We start from the raw sequence: 14,616 nt of genomic DNA, 5'->3' as shown, positions 1-14,616 counted from the left end.
AAACCAGAAGGAAGATCTTACTGGAATAGGACTTGAGGGTCTCTATTTTAAAGGCTCCAGAGGATGAGGTAAAAGTAAGTCAAGAGCAGGCACAATAAAGAAAGGTATAAGGCTTGTTAGACATTCAGGAAGAACGTTAGTATTTCCAACACGGCCAGCTGATCGAAAGGTCTCCTGTAAGCAAGGATTCTGCTGGTTTAGAATAGAGCAAAAATGTTGTCATTTGAGAGCCCCAAATGAGGAAAGGCCAGCCTTGATCTCTTGGCCGTGCTCAGCCTTTTTCTTTTCTCCTTTTTCACTTTCTTTTCCAGAATAGATTGGTTTGGGTCTCTGGAAGACGACTATTAAAGCAGCAGCTGTGCCTCTCTGTTCTACGTTTACAAATTTTCAAGGTCACTGATTTGTGTTGAAACTCCTACTCTATGTTTTCCTTTTACAGGAATCCTACAGGTGTGGTTAGAGCTGTCATGCCTGAGTTCATCACGCGCTGGACGTAGGAAGAGGACACTGAGATAAACTAAGGCAGAAAGGCTCCAGCCACAGCCGTGAGGTTCAGACAAAAGAAAAATACAGAGCAGGGGTCTCAACACAAATCATTAACCTAGAATCAAAAGCGGAAGTGGGGGACTAGTCACTTTGAGATTAACAAGGAACATCTTTTCAGAAAACACAGAGGGAAGTTAAGCATCAGGAAATGTGTCAGAGCAGATGACTTTCAATTCTTTTCGATCTAAGCAATTCTGTATCTAATGGGTTTTAGACAATTGCAAATATTAAAGTTTAAATGCCTTAACACAGACAAGAGACAATGAGGGCAGTTGCCAAACCTGTCTAGGTTGTAGGGACTCAAGATGCAAAGAAAAGTTTCAAGATGGAATTGACTGTTCGGGGTGCACCATTGCCCTCTGTTGGACTAAATAAATCAGACTATTAGCGTGAATGTGTGCTTCGTTATCTCTGGCTGAGTTTGCTGAGAAGTCAGGGCACCTTTGAGTGAGTGGGAAATTAATTGATCTTTGTAGATGGGTCCTTCTATCTGCTGCCCCTTCGCTGAGTGAATCAATGACAGTTATAACTCTGATGGCAGGTCATTTATCATGTTTTAATCCATTCAGCAAATAATTACTAAATGCCTGCTAAGCACTGGCGAGGTATTGAAGGGAATCTAAGAATAAATAACAAGAGCTATGAGTACCATCTATTGAATAACTACTGTGTGTCAGGATCTTGACACACATTAACACACAGCAGCCCCGTGAAGTAAGTGTGGTCACTCGTGTCTTATAGATGAAGAAACCGGGCACTTGGGAAGCAAACTGCACATCTTAAGAGTTAAATCCAAGGCCATCTACTCCTAAGCCTTTGCTCCTTCTCCTCAAGAAGTTTACGAACTGTTAGGGGAGACAGAATACAGCTATGAATGTCTATGCCGGGGATTGGTGAACTACAGCCAGTAGGGCACATTTGACCCATCACATGTTCTTGACCATGAGCTGAGATGGTTTGTACATTTTAAAATGGTTTGGGGGTGGGGAGGAATCAGAAGAAGAATATTTTGTGGCATGTAAAAAATATATGAAATTCGAATTTCGGCATCCGTAAATCCTGTTTTATTGGAACCCAGCTACGCCCATTCCTTTCTCCTCTCCAGCACAGGTGAGTAGTAGTGATAGAGACTGTATGGCCACAAAGCCAAAAATATTTACTTTCAGGCCCTTACAGAAAACGTTTGACAACTCCTAGTTTATACACCAAGGTAGAATGTTATATATCAATAGAAAAGGTTTTTTAAAAGGGTTTTGAGAATTAAGAAGAGGGAAAAGTAGTACTTATTTAACCCAGGTGCTACAGAGGTTATACAGGTGTGCTCTGTTTTAAGACTCAGTGCAGGAAAATCCAGGCTTCAAAAGAGACAAATTAAAAAATAATGATTTGCATAACAAATTTTCCTTTTCATTTTGTAAAAGGATTCACCATGAGGCTCCTTTATGGAATGGAGCTTCCATATGCATGCTAATCTGATTCCATTTACAAATACTCTATTCATAATAACTTTTCAAGAACATGGCTATTGTGCACAGCAAGGCTTAGCTGTAATCATTTTCTTCTAGCAGTGTAAGGCTTCCTACTTCTGAAAAGTGACGGAGCTGACCCTGTCAGTTCCAGAAGGAGTAAACCCTCTACCTCTCCATCCTCTCCACGAGGGGCTTTGCCCAACAAATAGAAAGGCAGTGGGTTCCAAGTGTCCGCGTTAGGGAAAATTTGATGGCTGGTATAGCTTTACATTTTTAGCCAAGCTCCCCTTGCTAGCTGCAGCCAAAATCCTAAAATGTAAACTCCTCACCATTCTACCACTTCATTTCACATGCAAGATAAATTCATAAAAATTATGCTTGTTGCTAATGTCCTGATAAATACACTTCCAGCAATCCAGTTGACTCTTGAACTACGTGGGTTTAAACCAGGAGGGTCCACAGATTTTTCTCAATAAATACCTGTACTGTTTTTGATCTGAGGTCGGGGACCCACAGATGCAGAGGGCTTATTGTATGCATTGATCTACATCATTTTATAAAGAGGACTTGAGCATCTTCAGATTTTGGTGTCAGCTAGGGGTCCTGGAGCAAATCTCCCATGGATACTGAGGGACAGTTAAGTTTTAGGGGAGTCAAAAGTTATACGTGGATTTTCACTGTGTGTGGGACCGGCACCCCTAAACCCCCATGTTGTTCGAGTCAACCGTACTTATCAAGAACAGTGTTTTTCTTTCTTTTCATTCCCTAAGGCATTATCTTAACTGAATTACAACATAACCTTGGGCAGGTCATATAATCTTCAAACTAGAGCTCTCCCCAGAAAAAAGAGGAAGTGGTGTCACTGATTCAATTTAGGACCCAGCTCCCTCTTTCGATGGGTCCTGAGCCTGAATCTTCAAACAGCTTTGTGGTGTTATGCAATTGCTCTTTTTACGAGATGTATAAAACAGAAAGCTTAGCTATTCATAGCCAACTTAGGAGGAGCTGAAATCTTTCAAGACGTTTCTTGCCTGGTACCATTTTGATGGTGACTACGTGTTTCAGAACACATCCACTTAATCTGGCTTTCAAATAAAGGATGTTTTAAAGGCTTGTCTCGTACCTTTTGTTTTCATCCTCTGTGGTGACTATATTTTAGAAGTAAATAAGCATTCCTGGTAGGTAGCCTGAATATTTTTCAGGTTTTTCGGTGGTAAAAGAAGCTTACATGGAAATGCAAAGGCAGAGAAAACCGTGGCTGGGGAAGTCCTGGGTGGTGTTGCCCGGTGGAGAAGCAGAACTGTGTTGCAGGGCTGCTGATGGATCTTACGTGCAATTCATAATGGGGGAGGTGAGACGGATGCAGAGAGCTGGTGAGAAGCAGAGGTGGCAGTAGGGGCTGGAGCCCTGCACCATTCCGAGGTGGGATTTCTGGACAAATGGCATTGTTGGCGGGGCTGGATTGGGTACGGGGAAGGTGCTGGGGGTGGATACTGTCACTTCTCACCCACACTCTACCGAAGGTAGCATTTCAGCCATTTCTAAAGCTGATTACTGGCAGGAAAAGCACATATAATTCGTCTGGGAGATTCTCTGAAGAGGCGGCTCTGCCTACATCCCCTCCCCTGAGGTCAAAGCACTGTTACTGCAAACAGCATCAGGAAAGCTCCACTGCATTCTTGAATTCTTGAGGCGGCTGCTCGCTCTCCCTCTCCCTCTCTCCCTTCTCTTCTATCTCGACATTGTTGCTACTGTGGTTTTATCTCCATCATATATACTTTTTTGTTTCCCAGATGCAGTAGCAGTCGGTACAGATTATAAAACAAATGGATAAACTACGTTAGTTCAGTTTTCTTTTTCCCCGGTGGTAATTTAAAACTTTTTAAAATGAAAACTCATGGATATACAGGAATGGGATATTTCCGGGCATTTCTATGATCAAACAGAAGTCTGACCCCTTGGAGTGGCACATGTACCATTCTCTGCTATCAGGGATGCAGAAAACGGTCAGTTCAAGGGAAGAATTTGCAAAGCCTGTGATTTGAACAAAACCAGAGCATATCCCGCTCTACCCTAAATGTCTCCCTCCGACCGAACAGATCTGAACAGATTTCATTTCGCAAATGGAAATAGGATGCAAACTAATTTTTTCAAAGTGATTTCATGAAGAGTCGGCTTATTTAATTGGTACTTTTTTTTTTTTTTTTGAGCCAGGATTAATATTATAAGCTGGGGAGCTCTGTGATGTGCCTATGTCGTTGGTTTTGCTGCACCATCTGCCTCCTGGGGGGAGGCAGAGAAAAGTGCCACTGCTCAGAAACAATTTTACTTCTGCCTCGACCTTCTCACTGAAGTGACTTAGAGCCTGCCTGGACCAAGCTCCCAGGCCCGATCTGAGTTACATGTAATGTAGGAAAGACCTTCCCAAGCTCAAGGTCATATTGAGAGTATGCCTTGGTTTTTTTTTCCCTTTCTCTAATTTATGTGACTTTCTAATACGTTTAGCATTTGCCTCCCCTTGTCTCCATCATGCTTATTAAGGTAAATTTGCATAGAAATGGGATCTTGGTTTTTAAGACCGTTCACCTGACACTTGATCTCCTGAGGCGACCAGTGTCTACTTTTGATACCAGGACGGTGACCCACAGAAACCACATCTTAATGTGTTGCAAACTAGAGGCAAGGTCTTAATTAGGGAAAGCTTTGCATGTTAAAGTAATGGAGTGAATCAAATCAGCAAAGACATTTAACATTCACTAAGGAGGGCAGAATACGCCTTCCTGTTGAGTGGGTCATCCTAAGTCACATAAATTTTAATTTGCCTTAGATAGACAGATCTTGAAAAAAGTGTACAAAAAGTATATATATATATTTGTTTGTTTGTTTGTTTTGTTTGGAAATAAGCTTTAGCTGGCGATAAAGCTCGGACAGTAAGCAAAGACATTTTACTTTGGCTCCTGAAATATTTTTTGCTTAATATCTATCCTTGGGGTTGGTAATATTCATTTCTACAAATTGCCTTTGGAAGATGAAGCAAATGTTGAAAGTCAAAGAAACAAGCCATTTGCTATCACCCCTGTTGCAATCAGCTTTAGTCCCCTGATTTCTGCCTGATGCATTCTCCCACTGGCAGCCACCTTCCTTCCTTACCCAAATCTTGTCACCTGGGCAGAAATTCCCACTGAGAGGACAGTTATAGTGCCACTTTACTGGTCACTGAAAGTCGGTTAGGTTTGGGGGTTTCAGACTTAGGCAAATTTTACAAAAAGTAAATGCAAAACAGCTTTCAAGACTATGTCCTGACGGTAGGCCGTCTTAGCAGAGGATCAAAGGTTTTGAGGATCACGAAGAATAAACATCAAATTTCAATGAGAAAAGTTTACAAATGGGAGAAATCAGAAGAGAAATCCGGGATGCTTTTGGCCAGGCTACCTTTGCTGAGGATAAATTCATTTCACCAAATTATTTTAAGATAGTGATACTACTTAGTTTTATTTGGTATAACATCTAGCATCTATTATTGAATTTAATCCCACATCTTTATTAGTTGAATATTATGACCCCCCATTTTACAGATGAGGAAACTGAGACTCTGAGAGTTTTAGTTACTTGCACAAGATCATACAGCTATTCACCAACAAAACCAGGGCTCTATTTCTATTACATCTGCACTGTCTCCTTAAACAACAAAACAAAACTATATTTTATTTGAAGGCTGACATTCATTTTTACACAGGTCTGATCTATTACTAGGAAAGGTCGATATTTTAACTCGATGCAGACATATTAAAATGAAAAGTTTTCAGAATGTACTTGGCTTACACTATAATATTAAAACAAGGAATCCGACTAATTGAATATCCCGACTCAAAAAACCAGGACGCTTTCTACTCTCAAACCATGCAGAAGGACGGAAGTTCCCCACTGGCCAACGATGTCTAATTCTCTTAAATGATTCAGATGTAAAAGTCACAATGGCATCTGTCTAATTAACGCTGCCTGGTTAAATATAGCTGCCAAGGGACAGCCTCGGATGGTGTTTACAGAACAGTCTTTCCAGCCCCTCAGGCCTCAAGTTAGAGATGATAGCAAGTCTTCCATCCTCACCAACCTGAAACGGAGAAGCCCCAGAAATGGTGACAGGCTAGGACAGGCAAAGGGAGATGAAAGGAGAGAGTAAGGTATCGCCGGCTTTCATTTCCGACTCGTGGCATCTGGGGATCCAGGAACCATGCCAGGAAGCGGATCCTAAAGGCTCCAGCAGCTCTTTTCGAAAACAAAAGCGCTCACTGTGCGCCTGCGCGCCTCCCTCTGCAGCTTGGAGACATCCGACCCCTCGCCTACCAACCGCTAGGACTGCTACTCTGCACCATCTGCTCTGCGGCTCTTCTGGCAGAAAGACACAATGACCACGTTATTTCTCTTCCAGCTTCGCGCTCCAACATGGAAGCCATCGCCAAGTTTGATTTCACCGCCTCGGGTGAGGACGAACTGAGTTTTCACACTGGAGACGTTCTGAAGGTAGGTGACGTGGGGCCCAGGAGCATCATGGGGAGCTTGGGTCACTCCAATGGGGCCGCTGAGCTAATCTAACAATCCGTGCCTTTGTTTCTTAAGAACTAAATACAGTTCTTTTTTTTAAAAAAAATAAAAATAAAAAAAAGAAGGTCACCTCTGTCAAAAGGGTTCCTTATGAGCACCTGTATGCCAGCTACCAGGCCAGGTGATGGGAATTCAGCCGGTGTAAGCCACCATCTTTGTTCTGAGATGCTCAGCATTTCTGAAGGAGGAAACAAATCCATCCAAAAGGTGGTTACAGACCTCTTTATCTTAGAGCTCAGGGGAACACAGGTGAGGGAACAAGCCTCCCTACCTTGAAAGACGGGTTTGTAGGACTGCGTGGCAGCATCGGTTGTCAGGGATGCAATGAAGGTGAGTCGGGCTTTTAGCTAAAGGTCCGAAATGAGCAAGCCCGTGTGGGATTCTGGGAGCACTGTGAGAGCCAGCTTGGCTGGAACCTGCAGGAGGTTGGAGAGAGCCTGGGAAAGGCAGCTGAAGGAGACATGGCTCAAACAGGCCGTGCACGCCCCCCCACTCGGAGGCTTCTTAAAACTTGTCTTCCACCTGCACTTGAGTTGTAGTGGCTACTTAACTGAGCTGAAGAAGCCTTGGCCCTCTCCCAAATTTCATGCCCCGCACTTTCAGACTCCACCTCTGAATCCTTATTTTGTGCAAAAGAGTATAAGCCCTTCCAGAGGCCACTGGGGAGTCTGCGATGCTAATGTCCCCCCCCACCTGGCCTCAGAGCACCCTCGGATATCCTGGTCCCTGACCCTCACAGCCCACGTGGGCCTTCTCAGACTGCCCAGCAGCATGAGGCCACCATTGTCTCACTACTAAGAAAGAACCCCGTCAGGATGTGAGGGCGTGACTCAGAAGGTGTCCGTGGAGCACAAAGCAGGTAGCATGACTGGGCTTAGAGCTCGAGCGCTCCCAGCGTTTATCCTTCTAACCGCTCTCACCTTGCAAGATCTAGAAGTGTGATTGCAAAAAGCGTGTCTTCGATGTTGGAGTTTCTCAAGGTCAAAATGTCCTTTTGGGCTGCTGACCCAGGAAAGGTGACCTTCATTTCTCTGGGATCTTACCAAGGTAACAGAGGGATCTGCCACACAGCCAGCAGTCCCTTTCATCTCTAGGGAGTATTGTGACCACGTGACTCTAGAGTGTCCTTGCACCAAAGAGGCCCGGGGGGGCGGGGCAACTTTCATTCCTCATCTCTCTTTGCAAACAGAACCTAGTATCTAGCTTAAGTTTTCTCTATTCCCCAGAAAAGTCAAAGCAAAAACAAAAACAGAAACAAAAACAAAAAAACCCTTTCTCAACTCTGCTTCGCAATCCAGCTCCCAATTTCTTTCCTCCCTTTTGCTGCCAACACTGGAACAGATTCTCTACGCTGGGCACCTCCACTGCCTTGCTTCCCAGGTGTTCTGCGGGAACGCTCTGGCATCCAGCTTTTACCCCCAATGCTTCTCTACAGTCCACCAGTGAGCCCCTTAACGTGGACTCTGTGGACCCTGCTAAAATGCCTGTAGAATGTGACGCTGTTCAGGGAGCGCTGCTAACTGTGACACTGTCCCTCCCCTGGGTCTGACTGGACTCCTGTCTGACTCCTGAACACCGTCCTCTGCTCCGAACATTTTCCTTTCATGATATCTCTCGAGCAATCCCCTCTGTCACTAGACAGGAGCCCGACGCACTAAAAAGGAGTATGGATTTTGGAACCAGATAAAAATGAGTTTGAATCCCAGCTTACCAGCTGTGTGGGCTTGGCCAGTCACTTGCCCCCTCTGACATTCAGTGTCTTTATCTGTACGAGGAGGCCATATCTATCAGGCAGGGTTCTGGAACAGATTAGAGGCAATGGCCCCATCCCAAAGCAGAAGCCCAATAAATGGCCACCCTATTGCCAGTATTACTCATCCCTGCTGCCTCTGACTGTTCAGACTATTGCCAGAGCCCCTTGACTGACCTCATCACCTCCTGTCTCTTCCTCCTTCAATCATTCTACATACCAGTCCCAGAGGGATCTTTCCAGAAGACAAATCAGATCATATCACTTCCTGACTCGAGAGCATTCAGTGGGTCCCCATTGCCAATTGATTGAAATCTAAGCCGTCTGTCTCCAACCCGGTACCCAGCCTCATCATGCTCACGTGCCTGAACACACGCGCGTGCGCACACACACGCGCGCACACACACACACATACACACACACACACACACACACATATCTTTATGTGCTCATGCCCCCAGGTCACACACACTGCAATACACCATCCTCCCTCAGGCTTTCTTCCATATTCCGAATGCCCTTCCCCTGCACACTCATATCTGACTACCTCTCTCGGAATCCTCACTCATCCTCCCGCTCCGTACTGCTCAGGAGAAGGAACCACTCCCTCTTCAGCTCTACCACAGCGCTCCACACACACTTCATTTGAGGTGCTTATGAATCCGCCTCATGCAACAGCTACTGACCGGCCGGCCGAGGCTCTGTGCTCTCATGTGCCCTGTATATCCCTCGTTGCTGCCCTTGCCCTGTGGGATCCTGATTGTCATTTTCGTGTTGGCCACTCGCCAAAGCTCTGTAAGGGTGGGGACCGGCTCTGCCTCTGTGTCTAGAACAGCAGAAAGGCGACACTCCCTAATATGTGGTGAGCGAATGCATATTCGATTCCTCCGCTGGTCTGTGAGCTCCCCAGAGCAGAGCTACACTGGAGTCTTCTTTGCATCGAACACGAGCCACAGCCCCAAACAGGTGCTCTGTATGTATTTCTTGAATTGTCAAATTGAGTTTCTGCATGCTCGCTTAGAATTCCAACAGCAGGCCGAACCCCTCCTTTTTTTCAAATTGTGCCCGCTGCAGCTGTAGCAGGACAGAGAAAAGCGGAAGGGCTTCCTGGCCAAGCCTCACAGAATGTCTGCATCATGTGCTTAGTGGCTCTGCCCGTGGATCTCTACGTGTGACTACAACTGCAACATCTGTCCCCCCACCCCGCCCACAGCTGGGTAACACACCCCGGGAGCCTCATAATCGTTTTCAAAGCCAGCTCTTGAGTGAGCCAGCAACTCACACCGGGATGCTCTTTTGTGTTTGGCCTTCAGTGCTAAAAGACTAAATAGACTTCTTCACTAAAAGGTATAAAAAAATGTCTGCCCAGCTCACCACCAACCCGCCCCACCCCCAGACCATGAGGGGTGAAGACCCCAGCGTGAAGACCCCAGCTTATTCACCTCTGTTTTCCCAGCACCTAAGTACAAAGAGCAGGTGCTCGTGAGATGCCAATCACAGAATGGGGAACAAGATGGCGGATGGGGAAGTCCTGCCAAGTGACTTGATTGCTTCTTCTGTGAGAGAAACGTTTGAATAGTCAGGAGTCAGGTGTTCCATGGTCGTGTCACCAACCTCCGGACCTGCAGCTGCACACAGCACCAGTCGAATCTGTCAGTCGTTTGAAAATGTCTCTTGACCCAGTCCAGTTTCTACTTGCCTCTGCAATGCATCTAACTCGACCTCATTTCTTTCTACTAAAACAACCACCTAAAAGCACTAAGGGTTCATCCTACGTCATTCTTCAATGCTTCAGATTTCTGCTGTGCCTCTGAGAGCTAGAATTCCATCCAATTTTAAAGTTCTTCCAACTGTAGGTTTTGTCCTCTTCCTACATCTAACTTAAGTCTCAGCCCAGAAATGTATTCTCGTAGGCAGCATTATAAGAATTAAGGTACAGTAAAGTTAAGTGTCAGACCTCGTGTGCTTGGGCTGAACTCCTTGCTCAGGTTAACGTGATGGGTACAAGAGATAGAAGAACCGAGGAGATGGAGAGATGAAAAGCACAGGAAGTCTGGGGCCCTGCGCCAACGACGGCAGGAGGAAGCCTCCTCCCCCCAAATACTCTCCTTTGCAGAAAAATGGATTTTTTAAAACCATGTCTTCTATCCACCAAAAATAGCCTGTAAATTCACCTCTCTGGGAACACAGTCTCAGGCAGACCGAGCAAGCTCCGGGTGGTGAGGAGAAATGGCCGGCATTCTGAGATAATCTTTCAGTTGCTGGAGGAGGTAGATGGGTTTGAATCACGATTACTAAAATTACAGCTGGTTTCAGGTCAGAGAATTAAGGGCAGAGTGTGGTTCTTACTGCGAGGAGCCAATTTCCAAATGGCCTCTGTTACCCCATCTTTGCTTACACCTCCTTTTTGACATTTGCCACTCGGGCCAAACTCCGAATTCCCATGTACCGGAGAAAGGAATTCCGAGGCCGTGAATCTGGGGGAGATGGCATGGAGCGAAACGTCCGTGTTCTTTCTGTGACTACCAGGCACTAGTGCCGAGTTTCTAGTTCTTCTGACCTAGATTTTCTGCTCTCCCCTTCCACCCCCCTCAGCATACACGTACCCACACGTCCTTAGTGATACCAACAGTCACATTTGATGTTAGAAACTATAAAGTCTTCTTTTCTCGGCAATCCTAGAGCTCAAATATGGGACACACTTTTATTTCTTCAGAACAGATGATGAAATTGAAAACATACACATAGAACACCTTAAAGAACTTATAAAACCCCTCCGTGTCCTTCAGAGCTGGCGCCCTCCCTCATAAGAATATCACATCTTACAGAATTATATTTTTGAAAAACAGCAGACACTTTCTGAAGGACTTCCAGGTCCAGGGACTCATTTGATCCTCACATCAGCTCTGTGAGGCATTAGCCCGCTGTTTTGGTCCCCATTTTTCAGATGGTTCATGGACTTGTCAAAGGTCATATAGCTAGTGACAGGGCCAAGCCAGAAACCGGGTCTTCGCCTTCCAAATCAACATGCTGTCCTCTTCCTTCTACCTTAGGAGGGATATTAAAAATAGGTCATCGATGCTTCTCGATTACTTAGCTCTATTTCATTCTGTCTCCATCTCTGGGAGAGGGAAACTCAGGAGACCCATGGCTTTTGTTCCATCCACTTTCAGACGACTGTGAAATCTCAGCCTCTCTGCTGAGTCCACACACACATCTCCAACTGCTCAACGGAGCTTTTCTTCTCAGATGGCCCCAGGGGCTGCTTGGACTCGCTCGCACGCAATCTGAGGTCCATGAGTTTTTCCTCAGACCCGCTTCTCCTCCTGTATTTTCTATTTTAGTAAAGGCATCACCACCCACTCAGTCTCCCAAGCCAGAAACCCGGAGCCATTCCACAATTCCCCGTCTCCCTTAGCTCCACGCACCGTCGTGAAATCCTGCCCATTTTGCTGCCCGATTCCTGTAAAGTATGTTCTGACCTCTTCTTAACCCAGAGCCCCTCATCTCTAACCTGGATGCCTGCACTCATCTTCCTGACGTTTCTCCCCCGACTCTGCCCCTCTAATCCATCGTCACATTCTGATGCAGCCCTCTTTCCTGACTCCAATTCTTACAGTGTTATTTCCCTGCTTTAATGGGTAGCCTTTTAATGGCTCCCCATAAATTTCAAGATGAAAATCCAAACTTTTCAACGCGGGCCGCGAAGCTTGGAGCCTCTGGTTTCCTCTCTCTCTACTCCTGACACAACAATCTCAACTCCCTCGAGACTGAGGCATTTTGCTCCCAGAATGCACTGCACTTTCTCATCACCATCAGACTTCTCCTGGGTAACCCCTGTCGTTGCCTGGGCAACCCAGAGGGCCTCTCCTCCAGGTAGTCCTTCCTACCCATCCTCTGCTTTCCCCTTCATCATAGCAGTTCTATCAGTTAAGACATTTTTAGCTACACACACACAGAAAAAAAAAATGGTAACAAAAAATGGTTTAAACAATAACAAAACTTTATTATTTCTCATCCAAAACCCCAAAATAGGTGGGCTCTGGGGTGTCTCATTCAGTGGCTCAGTGACGTCATCAAGGTTCTTTCCATCTTTCTGCTCTGCCATCTCTATTTTGAATTATTGTTTGGGTCTATGTCACCTACTTTAGAAACATGCTCAGAGCGGGGTGTGGGCAAATATTTGTCTTTTAATGGTGAAATGTTTTCTGAAATAACGAGAAGCCACGTAGAGCCAAGTCTGGTAAGTCACATGAGTAATCAGGGTAGGTGATAACATTTGAGATCATGGTCAAGGTGGATAACAGTAATGAGACAGAACTTCTGGTTGTGCCTGTGGCTTGGCTCTAAAAGCAAGTTTAGAAAAAACATTCCAGATGTCTTGAGTTATGTCCAAATTGTTCATGAAACATATGGAGTGTGAACCTAAAGAGTTACTATTTTCAAAGCTGGCCCCACTTGGACATTTAAGTTTTAATCGGCTTGTTTTAAAAAAAAAAAAAAAATAGAACAAGTTAAAATTTTTAAAGTTTCATGATTACCTGGACCATGGAGTAGTCACTCTGGCCTTCCTGGCTCAGATGATGAACTTAAGGTACTGGGGTCTGGGACTGACGAATTTCCAAAATAGAGAAAGGGGTTCCGGCAAGCGCCTGAGTGCCGAGTCGGGGAGGCCACACCGTGGTGGGGGTCACATGCGTGGGGGATTCTTGTGCAGAAATAGTGTGGGGTCAAGAGCAGCTAAACTCCAAAGATGACCCTGCAGCTCCCCCGCTAAAGCAGCTGTGCGGTTGCTGTTTTCCTCTGGATCCAAAAGGGCATTCTTCGCCCAGTAGCCCCATCTTTTGCTTCTTAGAGTCCTTACAGTGTCTTTGTCCTCCATCTCTTCCACGTAGATCTTAAGTAACCAAGAGGAGTGGTTCAAGGCAGAGCTTGGGAGCCAAGAAGGATACGTGCCCAAGAATTTTATAGACATCCAGTTTCCTGAGTAAGTATTTCCTGCCTGCTGCGATGGACCTACCCACATACATCCCCCTTACTTCTTCAATAATCACTAAAACTATCCATACACACCGAAGATGCCGTCAAAAAAAAGGGTTGCCCTGGAGAGGGAACCATACCGCGGAAGGCCAGGGGCGAGAAGGAGATTTGCATTTCACTGCATTCTCTTTTGAATTTTTTACCATGTGCACATCTCGTCTATTTTAAGTTCGTAAACCAAAATCATCTATAATTATAATCATAGGGTTTCCAAGAATTCCACTGGGGGCTCTGTTGGCCACCCCACGTCAAGAGCTGCTACTGCAAAGCGCTTCTCCATTATCTCTCAGCCTACCTTCTGTCCTAATCCAGGATCCCGAACAGCTCTGAGCCGTAATCAGGCATGTGGACACACTTTCCTTACGCTGTGCTCGCCCCAAACAGAGAAGTCCGTGGGAGAGAAGGGGAAACTCCCCACATAAGAGGAAATGAGAAACTGAGATTGAGTCTCGTCTCAAGAATTGACCACAAGGGTTAGATAGAAATCTAATCTTGCCTGAGTCGGGGACTAGCCCAAAGAGCAAAGGTTTGCTAGAAAACCAGAGTGGTATTTGACGAGGCCGGGGAGGTGCAGCCGTACCTCTCTTGTGAACCAGTACTGACCACTGAGCCAGAGAACGGCCTCTGAACTGAACCGAGCCCTTGATGCTGCCCTGTAATCTTCTAGATGATCATGTCATATCTCCCCTGCCCCTCAAACATCCAACGCCTTCCACACTGCACTCTCAGCCGATGGCCTTGCTTCCAGATTCCCTGGGACCATGGAAGCCACCGGAAAGATTCCAGCCCCCACCTGACTCGCAGCCACCCACCTCCTGCAACTGCTCTCAGACACTCTGACTTTCCTGCAGCTGTTAGGAAAGGACTGTCTGTGCTTCTAGCAGAAATTCTCCCTTCTCTCTCCTACACCAACCTTCTTTCCCTCTCTGCTCCATCATTCCCATCAGCAAACAAAGACGCTGCCATTTCTCCCGTCTTACCAAACACCAAAAACAAAACGAAACAAAAAACCCTTGTACCTGAATCACCTTCCAGCTTCCACTCCACTTCTTCAAAAGAATCGTTTATATTCATGATCTCGAAGTCCTCTCCTCCCGTTCTCTCTGGAATCCCCACGACTCCTTCGAACGCTTTTTATCAGGATCACAGTGAACGACCGGTCCTCGTGGTGGGTGCTTGACCATCATCTCAGGATGACTCGATCTTTCC

The 14,616-nt window shown here is 45.8% G+C and overlaps 1 protein-coding gene across 2 annotated transcripts in view; it reads left to right on the top strand.

Annotated features, from left to right (window-relative positions):
* Positions 1-14,616, top strand: part of GRAP2 (GRB2-related adaptor protein 2) — a 68,917-nt gene that overhangs the window by 34,657 nt on the left and 19,644 nt on the right. For both annotated transcript variants that reach the window (XM_011369084.2, XM_011369085.2), the window contains exons 2-3: positions 6,445-6,536; positions 13,263-13,354. In XM_011369084.2, the coding sequence (XP_011367386.1) occupies positions 6,459-6,536; positions 13,263-13,354 (170 nt within the window). In that variant the 5' untranslated portion in view covers positions 6,445-6,458. The remainder of the gene's footprint in view (positions 1-6,444; positions 6,537-13,262; positions 13,355-14,616) is intronic.

Source organism: Pteropus vampyrus, unplaced genomic scaffold (assembly GCF_000151845.1).
Source record: "Pteropus vampyrus isolate Shadow unplaced genomic scaffold, Pvam_2.0 Scaffold145, whole genome shotgun sequence".
Lineage (NCBI taxonomy): Eukaryota > Metazoa > Chordata > Mammalia > Chiroptera > Pteropodidae > Pteropus > Pteropus vampyrus.
Note: the sequence above shows the minus strand (reverse complement) of the source record. Positions and strands in the feature narration are given on the sequence as shown.